General features: G+C 39.4%; 1 protein-coding gene across 1 annotated transcript in view; it reads right to left on the bottom strand.

Moving 5' to 3' along the window:
• DNAH7 (dynein axonemal heavy chain 7) overlaps window positions 1-19,649 on the bottom strand; it is a 240,346-nt gene that overhangs the window by 218,157 nt on the left and 2,540 nt on the right. Inside the window, exons 2-5 of the mRNA XM_038585215.1 lie at window positions 12,305-12,367; window positions 7,315-7,377; window positions 4,077-4,185; window positions 3,159-3,306 (exon numbers count right to left, since the gene is read on the bottom strand). Of these exons, the coding sequence (XP_038441143.1) occupies window positions 3,159-3,306; window positions 4,077-4,185; window positions 7,315-7,377; window positions 12,305-12,367 (383 nt within the window). The remainder of the gene's footprint in view (window positions 1-3,158; window positions 3,307-4,076; window positions 4,186-7,314; window positions 7,378-12,304; window positions 12,368-19,649) is intronic.

Below are 19,649 nucleotides of genomic sequence, written 5' to 3' on the forward strand. Positions count from 1 at the left end.
GAGCAGGGGAAAGTGAGGGAGGGGGCGGGTAGGGGGAAACAGACCCCTCCCACCCTACCCCACCCCTTAGCAGGGAGCCCAATGTGGGGCTGATCCCAGAACCCTGAGATTACGACCAGAGCTGAAGGCAGCTGCTTAACTGCCTGAGCCACCCAGGCACCCCCGAGGATTTTAAAAACATACATATTGTATGATTCCATTTAGATGAAATTTTAGAAAAAGAGAAAACTATACAAACAGAACACAGATCAATGACTGCCTGCAGCAACCAGTAACAGAGAGAATTAATTGAAGTGTGCATACTTTTCAAACAGATGATAGAAGTATTCTTAATCTAGATTTTGGCTAAGGTTGCACAGCCATAGAAATTTACTGAAATTCATTCGATTGTACATTAACCTGGATGATTTTAACGGTATGTAAGTTATAGCTCAGTAAAGCTGTTTTTAAGCCTATCTAAAAGGCTTTGAAAAATAAAGTGTTCAGGAAAAAGAGAGAGAGAGAGAGAGAGGTTGACAAAATACAAACACAGATTGCAAATAAAGTAATAATGAATAGAGTGATGTAGGCTTCTCGTCAACAATAATACGTCATGGTGGCTACAGTTGATAGTATTGTATTTGATGATGGAAATTTGCTGAGAGTAGAACTTAGGTGCTCTTAAAAAAAAAAGCTAAACATGTGAGGTGATGGATGTGTTAATTAACTTGATTATGGGAATTCTTTTACAATATATACATATACTCTCACATTGCAGACTTCCAATATATTTTAATTTTATTTGTCAATTATACCTTAATAAAGCTGGGGGATATAATACATGCCAAAAAATACTGGTTCGTATTTTTCAATCTAATGTTTTCAGATGTAAGGTAAAAATCATGACTATCATTTAATTTTGTAGCCAGCTTCGTCATTAATTCAAGAATAAGAACAGAGAACTTTACAGAGATGAGAGTCTCAACTTTACTCCTCATAGATCCTCACTGAAACAACTACATGAGGATGAACGTCGGCAAAAAAGAAAATGCACCCACAAGTGAAGAGTGGAATACAAAGAGAATTGTCTTTAAAAAAAAAAAATGTTTTATTTATTTATTTATGAGAGACACAGAGAGAGGCAGACACACAGGTAGAGGGAGAAGCAGGCTCCATGCAGGGAGCCCGACACAGGACTCGATCCCAGGACCCCAGGATCATGACCTGAGCCAAAGGCAGACGCTCAACTGCTGAGCCACCCAGGCGCCCCCCAAAGAGAATTTTCTAAAGAACTAGAAAACACATTAGTAAACCTAAGTGTTAAGGGAAAAAAGTGTGGGGAATTTAAGGACTTGGCAGAATGAAAAGTATTAGAGAAATATTGGTAGAAATAAGATGCAAGAATGATCACATGGAAAATGCAAAGGAAAGTTTAGAGCTAAGTTAGAGCGATCCGAGACCCCTCTGTGTTATTCAGGGGGAAGTCTGATAAAAATTGAATTTTAAACTTTAAGAAGTATAAACTGCAATATGAGGCTTTAAAAATATGATGGTAACCACTAAAAGAATAGAAATGTTTAATAGCTTTTAAGCCAATAGAAATAAAGGGAGAAGAGAGAATTTGATTCAATAGAGAAAAAAAAAATAAGCCAAGGTAACATATAGTAAATAGAAAGTACAAAATAAATCGGTAGAAGCACGTATATATAAGAAATACCAACCACTACAAATGGGATTAGATGTGCTATTAAAGCATAGAAACTCTAAAATTGAATTTCAGTATGTCCAGCCATATCCTGTTTATAAAAGGCATAGCTAAAAAAGTGACATAAAATGGCTAAAAGGAGACTGCTGTTTCTTATAACAACAAAGATAATCTGAAAAAAACAATTCCACTCCATAAATATTGGATAACAAGACACATTCCTTTTGAATGCATAGCCGAGCTGACAAAAAAGAAAGGAAACACTAGGAGTTAAAAAAAAAAAAAAAAAAAAAAAGGAGTGGCAATCGGCAAAACCCTGAGGCCAGGCTGCTCCTCTGGGGCCCAGGGCGGTGGACCCTAAGGCCCACGCAAATCAGGAGGTCAGGTTCTGAACAGAACTGAGAGAAATGGAGAATTCAAAGTGAGACCCCCTCTGTGAAGCTGAAACCCAGGACGGGCTCTACCCTCAACCAGAGAAGGCCCAGAAATGACAGGCACAGGAAGTGGCTTCGAGAAACATCACCATCTGTCTCGGCCAGATTTCTGGGTAGAAAAAGAAAAAAAAGTTGCTTCCAAGGCTTTGCAACCAGAGGCCTACCTGACCCTTGGTCTTGGGTTTTGATTGTACCCTGTTTGTGGGATGGGAGTGCTTAACCCAAACAAGCGACGTAAGTGGGCCCAGCTGGTAAGACTCCAGTGGCCACCAGGGAAGGCAAACTCCAGAGCGCTCTAGCAGAGGCACACACCCACTGTCCGGCTGCACGGGGCTCCCACAAAATCCCCTTGCCCTTTGTAAGCACACAGTAAGCACTGTCCCCCCTTGGGGATCGCCATGGGGCCAGCCAAGTACCATATGGGGACCATAACACAGGGTTCCGCGGGGTAGCTATGATGCAACATGTCATGAGATCATGGCCCCAGCTCGCTGTGTGGGGGCCTCGAGAGTCACACAGAAAGGAAGAGGAGGCGAAGCAACCAGCATGAAGCAGTGAGGAAAAGAGTGAAGAGGAATCAGTGACTTGGGTCCACTTTATCCTTCGTAATGGACCTACAACTCAGACAGGGCGAGCCTGGCCCTGTTCACACTGCTGATCACTTCGAACTAATTCCTCTTTTTTCTGGACAAGGAGACCCCCGATACCAGAGAAGGTGCCACATCGCCTGAGTTGATGAGATGAGGGGGGAAAAGACTGCCCCGGATCTCCCACCAGCCGTCGTGGGCCTCACCAGGACCCCCAGCCTTTCCACTCTCCCAGCCAACATCGGGATTAACAGCAGGACCTTTTCAGCTCATGATATTTCAAGGAGGGACACAAGGTGAAGCTCCATCTTTCAATCTTTATGTGTACCCTGACCTCACTCCAACAGGCTTTAAGGCGTTCTTAGAGGTGCACAGAAATTTTAGACTTTTAGATAAAAAGTTCCTCTGGGCTCTACCGAGGGGGGCACACACTGATTAGCTTACAGGACTTACATGATGACGTTAACAAGGGTGCTTCTAAAGTTTTCTCGTTCTTTATGTAGAGATTTGCTCCTGGCTTTCAAAGTAGGTGGTCCAGCATAATTATCATCATTTTGATCCCGTATTTTGCCCTTTTTTCCAAAGTGTTCCATGTATTCAGCTTGAATTAAAAAAAAAATGAGTTAGTCATTTTAAAAGTAAGCTGGACTATGTAAGTGGTTAGAATTAAATGCTAATGCACTTATCAAAAAAAAAAAAAAAACTACACACTATAAGTTATCAAGTAACCATAAGCACAGTTAATCTTCTTTCAGTATTAGGAAGTTAAACTATTCTTGTTTTATATCATCATAATAGAAATCTCTGTTTCAAGGATACTTAATATATATTTTGATTAATATGCTAATAAACTTTAATTTTCCATTGATTTGCATAAAACCTTTTTAAAATGAAGATTAAAATTATAATTAAGAACAGAATGCAAAACTATCTCAGAAAATTTAAAGAACCACGATGAAAAAAATGTTAATATTCAATGTAATCAATCTGATGAGTCAAAAAAATAAAAAGTACAAAATGTGAAAATGAGTAATTTGGAAGCAACATTTACAACTTATTTAACTCCCTCTTAGAAAAAAAAATAACTTCTTAGTCTAATGTAGAGAATTCTGACTACACTAAATCAAAGTTTTAATATAAACACCCTCCAATTCTTAAGATATTGCCTTTTATAGCGTTTACAACAGCCTGAAATAATTAAGAACTGGAATCAATTATTTTATGAAGGAAAACATTTGGGATAAGTTTTTCTACTTGGTATCAATGTCATTTCAGTTTTACGATTTCATTACTCTGAACTAAATGTAGGATTTTTTTTTTTTGTCCCCTCTCGAAAATGTCCTTAAATCTAATTTGGAATAAAGTTCTTACCATAGGACTGTTCATTTTTAACAGTAAACTGTTCTGGAATATCATCGTCCTGTTTTATCCTCAAATGGAATGATGGAGCTGCCTGCTGCCACTGGGGCCTTGTACTTACCTGAAATATGAAATTTAAACAGCATTAATAAAACAAGATTGGGGTGGGGGGGACCTTTTCTCATAAAATGCGTGTTTATAAACACACACATTTTCTCAAACAAATCAGGGCGTTGGAAGAAGGCACACTCAGCAGCAATTCTTATTCAAGCCTGTGAGTGGCTGTAGTGTGTGACATTTGTGACATTATTGAAGGCTCTGTGCTGGTGTGGGGTGGGCATCTCTTCCTCAACACTGGGGTGCTGGTTCCCCAGAGCCTACTCACTCCTCAGTGTTGGCAATGACTTTTAAGCCTTCCGTCTTAATGAGAGGAACACTCTGTGGGTCTCCACCACTAATGAGCTTCTCTGCATTCCAGCTGCAAAAGACCATTCTGTTCTCATGGCTTTGAGTGGCTCTAGATTTCTCTGGCACCTTGCAAATCTATTCCACAGCTTAAGGCAGGGTTCGTGAATTCCTATACCTACAAGAGCCGGGTGGGTGCCCTAAAAGAGGGAGGAAGGCTAGTGATGAGAACTAATTGGCTCTCAGCTTCAGTGCTGGGAAATGATAGAGGGTGGTGGGGACTGCGGCAGATGGCAAGATACCCAGGTCTTCTAAAATGACAGCAAAAATGAGCTCAAGCCCATTATTGCAATACCAGCACACACATCCACCGCTGCTGGGATCTCGGACTCTTAATAAACCCAGATGGGTGGGTTTTACTAACTTTTAAAAAAAGACATTATTTATTTGAGAGCAAGAGCAGTCACAAAGGGGGGGGGGGGGCGAGCAGACTCCCTGCTGAGCCCTGAGCCCCAGGCGGGCCTCAATCCCAGGACAGATGGGTGTTTAAGGTCAAAATTACGTTTTACTGACAACGGAGTCTGCGTCCTCCTTTCAGATCCAGGCCAACTTGAAAGCCCATACTTTCACTGGCTTCTTCTTCCTAGTTTTACTCTGTCCAATCTTCTACTCCTGCTTTCAAATAAACTTACCATACACAAGTCCTCATGTCAGGCTCCTCTTTCACAGGAAAACAAGCTAAGACAACTTAAAAATCAATGCTCTTCCCGCCTCCTGTCTGCCCTACTGTTTCTGTACTCTTGTCTTTCTCTACCAAGGATTTAGGATTTGCGGGAACACTATGAGCGAGGGGTACAAAAAGGATCAAGTCACCGGCTGAGACTGGGAGCTACCAGTGCCAAGTTATCCTTGATTTCAACTACAGGGATCACCTCCAGAAGCATGAATTTCTGGAATGAAAAAAAAAAATCACTCTAGGTCTCAACTACTGCTAGAAAATCTCACCCAGGTGCAAACCTTAATATTCAGATGAAAATACTTTGCTATGTTTTCATCAGTGGATTTTTAAAAACATCTCTTAGAAATATTTCCTTCACAACACACGAAACTGAGAATGCTGAAAAAATATTAAGATACAAATAAACATAAAGCCAGGTTGAAAGCAGCCAACAAACGCATTTTAGACTATTAGACGCCACCAACAGGAAAGGATTATTATACAACTTAGCCACTGAATAGTAAATAAGAAAGTTAGGTTTATATTTCTAAACCCATATACTAACAAGACACACACACTAAGGGCCTTTTTTTTTTTTTTTCAGTTTAAAAATGTGTTAAGTTTTTAAAAGAAAATGCCTATTGTACCCTTGTCCTTTAAACTAGAAAATTTAAAAAAAAATAAAATAAAATAAACTAGAAAATTTACGGTCGATTTTATAGAATGAGGGAAAGCATTCTACGGCTCCATTTTGCAGAACTTGGCATGATCAACTGGCATCATCCATAAAAACCTATTTTTAATTAAAATTTGTATTTTTTAATATTCAAGGTAACACTTAAGAATATTAACTCAAGTTTCCCAAGAGAAAAATTGCTATCCATTTTCAGTTATCAGGAATCTTCCCTCCAAAAAGCCACACAAATTCAATTTTATACTCGGTTTGTAGCTTTTAAATTATCTTTTAAAAAAATAATGCTTTAGATAAACCTTGAAAACATTATGCTAAATAAAATAAGCCAAGCATTAAAGGATAGGCACTGTATGGTTCCACTTATATGAGGTACGTAGAATGGTCAAATATGGAAAGTAGAATGCTAGCTGCCATGGGCGGGGGGGACAGAGTGGGGAACAGAGAGGTATAATGGATGCAGAGCCTCACTTTGCAAAGATGAGAATTCTGGAGATGGATGGTGGTGACGGTTGCACAACCATGTGAGTGTACATAATGCCACCGAACTGCGGTTCAATTACAAATAATTAAAATGGTAATTTTATGTTAGGTAAATTTTATCGCAGTTAGAAAAAAATATTGTTTACATTGAACCTCCACTTAAGCTCCACTTCCAGTCACAAGAGCACAATTCAAAAGCATTAAGCTCAACATAATTACTAGTAAAATCATGGGTAAAAATCTATTACAGTGAAGTATATTGTACCCAGCACTTACCAATTGAAAATGCCTCTGAATTGCTTCTACCATAGGACAATGATAATTTATAATCATAATTTTTTTTAAGATTTTATTTATTCTTGAGACACACAAAGAGGCAGAGACGTTAAGTAGAGGGAGAAGCGGGCTCCCTGTCAGGAGTCCAATGTGGGGACCCTGGGATCACGCCCTGAGTCAAGGGCAAATGCTCAACCACTGAGCCAGGCGCCCCTAATCATAATTTTTAGAAAGGATACCAAGATCAGAGGCCTCTTCTGCGGCATAGCATTTCGGCGCTGGATGACGTAGCTCAAAGAAACTCTTTTCATTCTCAAACTCAGAAACAGCAGCTCAGAAAGATAAATGACCCTTTCAGATCCTGAGGCTGCTAGTGACAAAGCCGTAAGCTGAGGCCTCATTTCCTGACTCCAACACTGATAAACTTGCTGCTGGTCCATCTTGGAAATGCCCTTATCCAGAATATTGAAATACTCTCGACATACTAGGAAAGTATAGCTTACAGTTAGTTTAAGATTGTTCTTTTTCCTGATATGTGCTCCTTGTAGAACTTCTCCATCAGAACATAATCAAATGGAGCACAAAATTCAAAATCAGATGCCCAGTTCCTTATTTACAAGTCTGAAACCATGTTTTCAAAAGGGCAGAGATCCAATGAGAGAATGTAGGTAAGTTACCGTAGCCAACTGTGGTAAAACTCTTCCTGGTATCTTGGGTTTTTCTTTGGTGGCTGACTTATCCTGCATGAAAACACGAGAAAAACGGTTTACTCTTAATGTCACAATTGATTCACTCAGCCAATTTTACAGAGGGTCTATTATAAAGTAAAGCACATTATCTCAAACACTTAGAGACCTATTTCCATTACTTCTACATTTCTCCACGCTTGTCTTTGAAGGACCTCCTCTGTAGCAAGGAAAGACAGGAAAGTGGCATCCCACAATACTTAGAAAGCTTTAAGGAGTGTGCAAAACTTTTTATCCATCACATCTTTGGAGAATGGATCTGAACCTAGTGACTGTCAAGGGCTTACCCAGCTCTACTACCCGTCTCTATCACTGAAATAGCATTTTTGTTCCATTGACAACTGTGATGCTCCACTTCCTACGGTAAAAAGGCATTCTAATGTGCTCTCCAACTGCCATAACTTGTACTTTTCAGAGAAAAAGTGTTGCTGTCTCCTTTGAGTAGAAGAGAAGTGCAGGGTAGGAGTTTCATCCATGTAAGAGGAAGCGCTGTTGAGAATGCTACTTTGATCTGTAAAACAGGACGCATGCTGTGGCCACTCAACTCATTGCCTCTCAGCATCAGATCTTTACTTTTAACCCAGTTTGCTGGCGCAGTGTATAGCTCTTTCCCAAACATAATTAGTAGGACTTTCACTCTCAATGGCATCTAGGTTTGGGTGAGAAATTCTCTTATTTATCATGCAAGGCCATTTAAAGAGTTATTTCATAAATGGTCCTGGCAGCAGTAAACAAGGTATATGAAGAAGACCCTAAGGTAGGCAGTGAGAATAGTTTAGTGGCTTTTTAAAATCTAGGCAACGGGAGATATGGGCCTTGATTTAGAGAAAATACTAGAACCTGAAGGTCACCACAGCGTTCTTGAACACACGGTTTGATCATACTGTTCCCTGGTCAGAAACATCAAAAGCTCCCTATTAAAGCAGACAAGTCTTCATCACCTTGGTGTTCAAAGCCTCTTCAATATGCCCCAAACTACCTCATTTTCCAGCCTCTCTTAGCTACTCTGTAGCCATATGACCCCTGCTGGCTCTTGAAATGTGAGCACTGACAGGACATATATGAGCTACTGTGCTTCTCCAGGCTCTCCTGCCCCTGTCACTGGAGTGGGGGGCCCCATGTACCCACTGACATAGCTAGAAGGTGGAAGAGGACTGCCTGGCCCATATCAGACTTCATGCAACTAAAGGCAATCTCTGTTGGGTTAAGTCTCTAGAACATGGGAGTCTGTTATATTAGCTAGTATTAACTATGCTAACAAACCGACCCACCAGTATGCCTCTCAGTCTTTTCTTGTTACAGTCCAGTTCTTTCTTCAGGACCAAGGTCAAAAGTTTAGATTTTTCTCTTTTAGTTCCAATTAAATATGTATCGCATGCTTTGGGTAATTCTTATTGTTTAAATCCTGTCTGAAATATAATTTGTGTATGTGTGTCCTACTCTCCCACCCCCTCAATCTCAACCTACTAATTCAGTCTTCCAGAACTGAATAAATGGGCTTTTTTTTTTTTTAAGATTTATTCATGAGAGACACAGAGACAGAGAAAGAGGCAGAGATATAGGCAGAGGGAGAAGCAGGTTCCATGCAGGGAGCCTGATGTGGGACTCGATCTCGGATCCTGGGATCAGGCCCTGAGCCAAAGGTAGATGCTCAACTGCTAAGCCACCCAGGCGTCCCAAATCAATGGGTTTTAATTTTAATTTTGTCTTAGAAAAAAATTAAAATTGGCTAACCAAGCTCTAAGAGAAAAAAATGTAACTGAAGAAGAAGAAGAACCACCACCACCAACAATGAATTGCAATGAGCTTCAAACAGTATTCACCAAAGTACATCAGATTAGGTGAATGTTTCATGTATATCCAGTGCTGTAACACGAATATTTTCTACAATTCCTAGTGAACCACAGGATGTGGAGAAAAACATGAGCATGAAATTTTCTTTTTTTTTTTTTTAAGGTTTTATTTATTTATTCCTAAGAAACACACAGAGAGAGAGAGGCAGAGACTCAGGCAGAAGGAGAAGCAGGCTCCTTGTGGGATTGATGTGGGACTCGATCCCAGGACCCCGGGGTCACACCCTGAGCCACCCAGGCATCCCAGAATGAAATTTTCAAGCTAAAATGTGCAACAGGTGTTCTCAAAGTAGAAGGCTGCCCATTGAGAAGAACGAGGGAGCAACAAGAATGAAATTGGAGACAATAGAGAGGAAAGGTTGGGGATATGTGTTCCAAGTGACCTGGAACTTTCACACCAAGCCTCCTACACAAACCCTCACACACCTGACTTAAGATCTCTACACCACCCATTCTGCATGCTGAGCTGTCAACACGGATCTCCTCAACACCCTGGGTAAGCGGTGGTGAGGGCCTTATGTTTCCCATAGTGCAGTGCACAATGTATGCCTAATAGAATATTTTATACACAGTTCTCTGACCAACCAAGAAGAGCAACCGCACATAAGCCAGAATAACATCTAAGGTTGTTCTTCAATAAGATTAGAGGGGTGGTTTTTGAATAAGATCTACATGTTTTTGCTGATTAGCAATTCTGTTTTAGTCTGCAGTTTCCTGTCCGATGATGACCTAGGCATATGCCACCCTTTCCCTCTTCCTTGGCACTCTTGTGAGATTGGCCCTAAGGGACTTCCAATGACAAACTCGTGCTTCACCTCCTTTCCCATCCTTCTGGTGTCACCTCTGATTCCACACATGGCTCTAACGAACAGTTATCATCTACCTTCATTTATATAGGAATGACAGTGTTTCACCTCAAGAAAACGTCTTTTGCTTTCCACTGTGGGGTTTCTCCAATGCCATAGACTGGGACTCTCAAGGTAGCCCCTTCTGCACCTGTGTGCAAGCACACACATGCACAAGTGACCAAAAGGGGGTGAAAGTTAACACTCTCAGGAGGAATCGCCACCAACGTAGGATGAGGGCTGATGGATAAATACTACTCCCTAATCATACCAAGTACACGGTTTCAGGGAGCATTCGATAAGCTCCAGATGATGGCAGGGTCATCCCAAGTTCTCTAACGTGGCAATGAACTTGCTAACACATCCTCAGTTCGCTTTTTCTTCTTCTTACTTTTACTCTCCCCAATCTCTTATTCCTGCTTCCTGGGATCACCTCCCAAAGTGCACACAAATCCTTTTTTCAGGCTTTCCTTTCACAGGAAAACAAACAGACAACTTAAAAATGCCCTTCCCTCCTTCCACTCTCATCTTGCTCCATAAAGGATTTAGGATTTGTGAGAGTGCTATGAGCAAGATGTGCAGAAAGTATGAGAATCCAGTCACTAGGTCATGGACATGGGGAACCACCAGTGCTGAGTCACCCCTGATTTCAACTACAGGGATCATCTCCAGAAGCATGAACATCTATAATGAAAAATCACTCTAGGTCTTAACTATGCTGGAAAAATGTCACCCAAGTGCAAACCTTAATATTCCAATGACAATATTTTTAACTCGGACTATTTAAAAATTTTTTTAATATTATTTAATAAGATTTTATTTTTATTTGTAAAAACCCAAAGGATACAAAGAAAATTGGTAAGATACAGTCAAATAAGAACACAGTATATATTTTAAAACAGGCAACAAAATCATTTTAGACAGTTATATGCCTCACTGGCTAGAAAGGATTAGTCATCTCAGCCACTGAATATTTATTAAGTAAATTTAAATTTTGTTGATATTTCCAAGCCTATATACTAAACATAAAAAAAACAAATGGCAATTTGTTTTTCAGTTTTAAAATTTGTTGAATTTTTAAGGGAAAAAATGTCTATTTCAGATCTTTGTCTTTAAAAAAACAGATTTTTGCAGAACTAAAAAAAATGATGCTATGATTTTATTTTATAAAACACGGTGCGATAATTTTGGCATTATCAACATAAACAAGTTCACAATTAAAACATGTACTTTGAAATGTTCAAGAACATTCACCTGCAAAATTTCATGCAAGATTTTTAAGCTGAAAGCAGCTTTTATTTCAAATTATTAGGGATCTTCTCTGCAAGAAGAAATCCAGATTTTATAGTTTATTCTGAGGTTTTTTTTTAAGATTTTATTTATTTATTCATGAGAGACAGAAAGAGAGAGAGAGAGAGAGGCAGAGACACAGACAGAGGGAGAAGCAGGCTCCATGCAGGGAGCCTGACGTGGGACTCGATCCCGGGTCTCCAGGATCACGCCCTGGGCTGAAGGCAGCGCTAAACCGCTGAGCCACCCAGGATGCCCCAGAGTTTTTAAAAGATGTTTTAAAGCAAATAACGTTTGCATTGAACTTCCACTTACACCCAACTTCCAGCAATCACAAGAGTGTAACTCTATGGCATTAAACTCAATATAATTACTAGACAGTAAATTTTAATGCAGTAAAATCTAATGTTTCTAATGCTAAAAAATCAACTAAAAATGTCTATTAACTGCCTTTTCCACAGAATAATAATTTAAAATCAAAATAATGACAAAGGATGCCAAGATCTAAGAAGTCATATTTTAGCGCTGGAAGAGGCATCTCCTCAAAGATCATTAAGTTAATTCTTCTCATTTTCAGACTTAGAAACTGGGGCTCAAAGATGTAAGTGACTTGACAATAGTCACAGAGCCATTAGTGACAAAGCTATCACCTAAGACTTCGCTTCTGGATTCTAGTACTGCTTCTGCTGGCCCATCTTCACAATTCTTTTATTCAGACTACTCAAACATTCTGTGCATACAGTAACTATAACTTACAATTCCTTTATTAAGCTATTTTTCCCAAGATATATAGATCATAGACAGTATCCATCAGAAAAGATTGAAATGGAGCACAGAATTTAAAACCAGAAACTGAGTGACTTATTTGAAAGTATGAAACTAGTAAACCTTATTTTTAAAGCAATAAAGTATGATGATATATTGGTAAATTACCGTAGACAACTGTGGTAAAAATCTCACTGGTGTCTTGGATTTTTCCTTGTTGGCTGATTTGTCCTGTATGAAAAAAATACAATCAATTACTGTTCACTATTTATGAAAAAAGAAAATAAAAAAATAAAAATAAAAAAAATCAATTACTGTTCACTCTTAATGTTAAAACTGATTCACTCAACCAAATTTTACAGTGTCTAATACTAAGCATACATCATTCAAAATATCCTAAAACATACCCTACAGATGGTATAATATTGTATACAGAAAGTTAAAAGGGATCCACAATTATTAGAGCTAAGGAATAGGTTAATGCCAGCAAGTTACTGGATGTAAAACCAATGTGCACACACGCAAAAAAAATTCAACTGTATTTTTTTAAATTGTATTTTTAAACACTAGCAATGAACAGTCCAAAATTGAAAGAAAAAAGTCACTTACCATAGAATCAAAAAAGGATAAAATAGGAATAACTTAAGAAGTGTAGGACTTGCACAATGAAGGTAATAAAACATCACCGAAAAAAAATTAAAGATAACTTTAATGGAAAGACATCCCATGTGCATGGATTAGAAGACAAATATTAAGATGCAATACTCCTTCTGCCCAAAATTATCTACAGACTCAACACATTCCCTATCAAAATCTCAGCTATAGTTTTAAGGTAGAAATTAACGAGTTAATCATAAAATTTACACAGAAATATAAGGACCCAGGACAGCCAAACGATTTTGAAAAAGAACAAGTTGGCAGACGCATACTTCCATATTTCACAACTTCCTACAAAGCTATGATAATGAAGACTGCATGAGGATAAACATCAAAGAAATAGAATTGGAAGTTTCGAAATAAGCCCACCTATCTACGGGCAATTGATTTTTGACCAGAGTACCAAGACAATTCAGTGAAAAACTGGTCATATCTTCCTCTGGATATTTATCTGAATCTAAACGGTGTCCAAAGTTTACCCAGCCTTGCCTCCCTTCTCCATGGCTAAAACTTCATTCTTTCCCCCCAGAATCCTTTACTTCCTAAGGTTAATATACTCTGAAGTTCCTACTAATAAGTACAAAGGTTACTTGTCACTTTCAGAGAATCCCTTTACCTTCTTTGCAGTAGAGAAGAGTTCTACTGCAGGAAGCTCATCCAAGAAGTGCTATTGAGAATGATACTTTGATTTATGAAATGGATACTAGGAGTTGGGCTTTGGTCACATAAAGTCCTTGCCTCTTAGCATCAAATCCATGCTTTTGTCCTCGCTGGTGGTTCTCGAACAGGACCAAAAGATTTCTCTAGGTTCAGAAGGGACACCAAGATGAGAAAAACGGCCAAAGGGCCTCTTCTTCCTGGTGGCAGTGCTGTGCCTCATCGCTCTCACGGCCTGGCTGCCAGCAGTCCACCTGCTGGCCCCCAGCACCTTTCCAGCCACTGGTATGTGGCCCATCTGGTGGCAGACGACGTCGAGGTTTCACTACCATCTCTATCAGTAGCTTCCCGGCAAGTTTCCCTGACATCAGAGGGAGGAATCCTTTCAAACTGTTCAGGGTGCAAATCCGTGATTTTCTCACACGTGGATACCCTCTTCACTGGTTTTCACAGCTGTAAAGTGTTCCACCGTATGAATATATTGCAATTTATCCGCCCCTTTTTCTTGTGAGTGGGCGGATAAATTTAATAAGTTAAATAACTTATTTCCAATTTTTGTACTTTTTATACCATCTTCTTGCATGTGTGTGTACTAGTACTATAGTTAAGCACACACACATACAATTCTTGTGTCCCCCACATACAGTGCTAGTATATTTGATATGCATGTATTATGCATATACTGTGTATATCTGGTTTTGTCCCTTAAATTCCATTGATATATTTGTGGACCTGTAAACACATTGTATCAAATTACTGTAACTTCACAACAGGTCTTGAAATACTTGTAATTCTCTCCACCTTATTATTGTTAAGCATTATCAGATCCAGGGTTCTGGTCCAAGACGGTGGCATAGGAAGACTGAACTCCCTCCTCCATAGACACACCAAATCCACACCTATTTGTAGAGCAGTTCCTCCTGAGGAAGGACTGAGGACTGACTCAACAGCTTCTGCACAATAAAAGATTAAGAGGCTGCAGACAACAGGCAAGAGAGGTGGAGACCCAGTAAGGAAGGGAATGTGGCTCCCCACCAAGTCTGCGAGCTACAGTGGGGAGGGCTAGCACTGAGGGACCGAGCTGATAGATCTGTCTACCCTGGGGCACAGGAAAACATAAAACAAAACAAAAAAAAAATACGGTCTGAAAGAGCAACTAGAATATCGAAGATCCAGCCTTAGAAGTCCACCAAATAGCAAGGGAGCTACCGGAGTGGTGTCCAAGTTCAAGAGCCTGGGCAAGCACTGTGGTTGACACCCATCTTCCACATTGATAGTATAGACAGGGGCAGAGTCTGGGCGCTGTAGGGAGGCTACTGCCACAGTGAGCACCAAGTCTCTAGCTCACCCCAACCCCAGACACCCTGGGACACAGAAAAAAAAACCCCACAGTTTAGGAGAGCAACTAAATATAAAAAATAATATAAAATATAAGAGACTGAATGGCAAGGGAGCTGCTGGAACCCAGAATTAGAGGGGCTGGTGAGCACCATGGTTTACATTCTCCTTCCACCTTGCTAGTGTGGACAGGACCAAGGTCCATGTGCCATAGTCAGTCTACTGTCTCAGTGAGCCCCAGAGACCCTAGCCCACACCAGCCTTAGACATTCCCAAAGTGGATGTTCTCTAGATAGGGACTGGCCGCCTTGGTGGGTTTTTTGCATCTATGTTCATCAGGGATATTAGAATATTGAACTATTCTTACAACCCCAGGGAAGGGAAATAAAAGGCTAAAAGCAACTTTTAGGACTACACCAATAAAAAGCTTTTGCAACAAAACAAGAAGGCAGCCTACTGAGTGCAAGGAGATCTTTACAAATGATTTAACTAATAAGGGGTTAATATAAAAAATACATAAAGAACTTCTACAACACCAGGGGAAAATAATTTTTAAAAAAATACAGAGGGACCTGAATAAACACTTTGCCAAAGAAAACATACAAATGACAAATACACATGAAAAAGTGCTCCCCATCCCTAATCATCAGGGAAATTCAAATTCAAATCAAAACCACAGTGATATATAACCTCACACTTGTCAGAATAGCTAGAGTCAAAAAGATGAAAAGTAAGTGTTGGTGAAGATGTGGAGAAAAGGAACACTCATGCATCGTTGAGGTTATGTAAATTGGTGCAACCACTGTAGAAAACAGCATGGAAAAAAAAAAAAGAAAAAGCATGGAGATGCCACAAAACATCAAATCTATCATGATCCAGCAATTCCACGACTCATATTTACCTAAAAAAAATATAAACATTAATTTGAAAAGATATGTACCCCTATGTTATTGCAGTATTTACAACAGCCAACATATGGAAGCAACCCTAGTGTTCATCCATAGATGAGTGGATAAAGCTGGGGTATATATACACAAATATACACACACACACAATGGAAATAGAGGCGAGACCTTGCCATTTGCAACATCATGGATGCACATAAAGAATATTTCGCTAAATGAAATAAGATAGACAAGGACAAATATTACAGATTTTGCTTATATACGAAATCTAAAAAATAGTAATGAACAAAAAGCAGAAACGGACCCATAAATACAGAGAGTTGGTGGTTCCCAGAGGGGAGGGGGGTTGGGGATGGGCAAAATGAGTGAAGGGGAGTGGGAGATACAGGCTTCCAGGTACATAATGAAGAAGTCATAAGAATAAAAAGTACAGCATAGTGATGCCTGGGTGGCTCAGTGGTTGAGCATCTGCCTTGGACTCAGGTGTGATCCTGGAGACCCGGGATCGAGTCCCACGTTGGGCTCCCTGCATGGAGCCTGCTTCTCCCTCTGCCTCTGTCTGTCTCTCTCTCATGAATAAATAAATAAAATCTTTAAAAAAAAAAAAAAGTACAGCATAGAGAATGTAGTCAATGGTATTGTAATAGCATTTTATGGTGACAGAAGGTAGCTATGCTTGTGGTGAGGACAACATATAAACTTGTCAAATCACCACGTTTACACCCAAAACTAATATAACGTTGTAGGTCAACTACACCTCAATTAAAAAAAAAATTATCGGACAATCTGGACATTTTTTTCTACCGGGTGAATTTTCTCATCCATGTTGTATAAAACTTTGAGGGATTTTGATTTTTGATAAAAGTATGGTGAATTGCTAGAATCACTTGGAGGAAGCTGACATAATTAGGATACTGACTTGTTTTTCATGAATATAGGATTTATTCATTCAGATTCGAGGAATGTATCCTTCAAAAACATTTCATACTATTCTTCGTAAGAGTCTTATATACCTTTATTAGATTTATTCTTAAGTATAAAAATTTTGAATGGGAAAATGAATCATAGCCTCTGAACAACAGATTTACATATTATGCCAACTGCTTTGTCAATATGGAAAGGTCTCTGAAAGCCGCATCTACTTATAATTGCTGCAATGGTAAGGTTTTGTTTTCCCAAGTCTCCACCCAATTTTTTTTTTTTTTTTTTTTTTTTTTTCCTTGCTGGGAGCCTGGAAGGCTAAATTCTATGTATGGGCACCACCTGGGCTCCCAGCCCTCTGTCTTTTGGTGGAGATTAAGCAATGAGAGGCATGGGTGGGAGACTAAAGAGCAGGAGGGGAGAGAGTTTGGGATAGTTCTTTCCTAGGACTCCCTGTTGCCCACAGTTCTGATAGTAGCTGAATTCTTTCAGAGCTCAGCCCCAGTCAGGAAGCTACCATTCCAAACCCCCCACCCCCTCTCACCAGGTTTTGATAACGTGGGGACCGGTCAGGCCTGGGAATGGTAATGACTTCCTGTTGCTATTCATCCTTAAGCACCTCCTCATCATCCTTGGCTCTTTCCCTTAACCTTCCCCACACCCCTGCAAAAGGTCCCTAAGTTTTCTTCAGTTAAGTCCTTGTGAGCATATCATCGGTTTTCTGCTGAGGTCCTGACTAATCTAACTTTCTATTATTAAAGTTGAAATTGCTAAGGAGTCTAGATCTTCCTGGAGCAGTCTGGCTTTGCATTTAGTTTTTATTTTGATTTTCAACTACTTGTTTATTGGAAGGGATATTGTCATCTAATCTTAACTACCCCGATCAAATGGCCAGACTCTGAATGTGTCTGGTTAAATCAGCCATTTAAAAAAAAAAAAAAAAAAAATCAGCCATTTTATGAAGTTGACTGGTTAAAACAATAACCTTCCAAATTTTAACAGGGTGGATTTAACATAGTGGCCATATATTTGCATTATGGTCGTTAAAGTTATCACCAAGGTGAGGGCTTCATTTTGAACTGGTTTTACTCTGACCTCCCTTTTTAAGCAAGGGCATCAAGAAGATAGGAAAACTGAATGAGCATCATATAAATGCAAAATTACAGTAGTTGGTCTAACAATTAGAAAAAGCACTAGGGTACAGTTGGGCTGACAAATCTTTCCTCCTTACCTGCCCACAACACGTAGTGGATTTGTGGGGGCGCTCCATGGGTTTTGCCTATTTTTTATCTTGAAACCCCTGGAAGTTCCTCAGTGAAGCTCAAATGCCTTACTTTGTTTTAATTTTAAAAATGAAATGAGCAGTTGCGAAAGATTTATCTTTGTTTTAAATACCTAACTTAAGAACTCAGACTGCTATTCCTGAAAAATGCCATGTCACTCTCAAAGTTCCACTAATGAGATGAATATGTTAAAATCTCCTTCAGCAAATATGATTTACCACCTGCTCACTTCTTCAAACTAAATGAATACATAAGTAAATGTCACAGAAGAATGGCATTTCCAAAAGTTTAATCCATTCCATTTGTTTTAGGTTAAAATATAAAAGCTTTCATCCTTTCCAAAGGAACACTGCACTTGAGATTAGCATAAATGAGAGGACCAAGGGTTTTGAAATTACTGAGCAACCAAAGTAGTGAAAGAGGGACCTCTGCTGTTTAAATATGGTGTTTAAACAGTGGAAATCCTAAATGGGCTCATGCAACATTCTTTCAAGATCCCAATAACATCTCTTCAATAATATAGGTCCTTTTAGGGGATGGGGAGCGGGGGGGGGGGGGGGAGGAGATGAGGGGTGTCCTCTCCAAGCATTTTTATTAAGATAAAGCAAAACTTAACTGCCAATAGGTTTTTAGTAGATGCTTTTTAGTTGTAGACTGGTCAAGCTGGGGGCTTTGGAAAAATAATAGCAATTCAGAAATACCATCATAAGTACGGTAAGCATGTGTTTTAAATTTCAGCACCACAGGGTGTGGTTCAAGACCAGGCCAAAGACTGATAAGAATATCAAGCAAAGAAATTGCTTAATGTATATTGATGGTGAGGATACCAAATGTTTTTAAAAGGATTTTGATTACAGTATCATGTAAAAAAAAAAAATCACTAGTAGAATCCATTAGTCTAACTGCTCAGTTTTTTGGCTACCAATATCTTTTTTATTTCTTCATTGTTCTTTTACCACTAATTACTAAATATATGGTAAGTGATTCAGCGTGTTTCTTAGTTTATTACACATTTCAATAAGATGTTAAGACTAGGTTTACTTGATCATGATTGATCATGATCATTTGCTTCATGAATTATGGACATTTTATTAATAATCTACAAACCAGGGGGCACTTGGGTGGCTCAGAAGCTGAGCGCCTGCCTTGGGCTCAGGTGGTGATCCCAGATCTTCGGATCAAGTCCCTCCTGGGGCTCCCTGCTCAGAGGGGAGTCAGCTTCTCCCTCTATGTCTCTGCCTCTTTCTCTGTCACTCATGAATAAATTTAAGTCTACAACCCAATGGATAGAGGAATAGATAAATTACCTTTTAACATCCTTTCCTCAATAAACTAGCACTACGAAAAAAAAGTATCAAAAAGGGAAGAATTATAGTTTAGTGTTAAAACAAAGAAGCTAAGCAAAATCTGCAGACTTAAAAGCAACTGTTCTCCATTCAGTACCAGGATGCTTAAGGGGCTTTTCCCATATTCATCAAGGGAGTTAGAGCGGTTTTCCCAGTTGCTAGATCATGCCCATGCTTAATGCCTTCCCGGTCTGTTCTAGCATTAAAGACTTTGGCCACAGTTCTGCATTTCTTTTGTTTACAGTTGCTCATGAGTTAAGTGAGGAGAGTTCTAAGAAGTACTGCGACACCCAGCTTTTATTACCGGTCATGGGGATATTTTCTTAAGAAACTCCATTTGCCACCTACCAAACCCTTTCACATATAGTGTGGAGCCTTACTTTTACGTCACAACCTCAATAAAGGA

Source organism: Canis lupus, chromosome 37 (assembly GCF_011100685.1).
Source record: "Canis lupus familiaris isolate Mischka breed German Shepherd chromosome 37, alternate assembly UU_Cfam_GSD_1.0, whole genome shotgun sequence".
Classification (NCBI taxonomy): domain Eukaryota; kingdom Metazoa; phylum Chordata; class Mammalia; order Carnivora; family Canidae; genus Canis; species Canis lupus.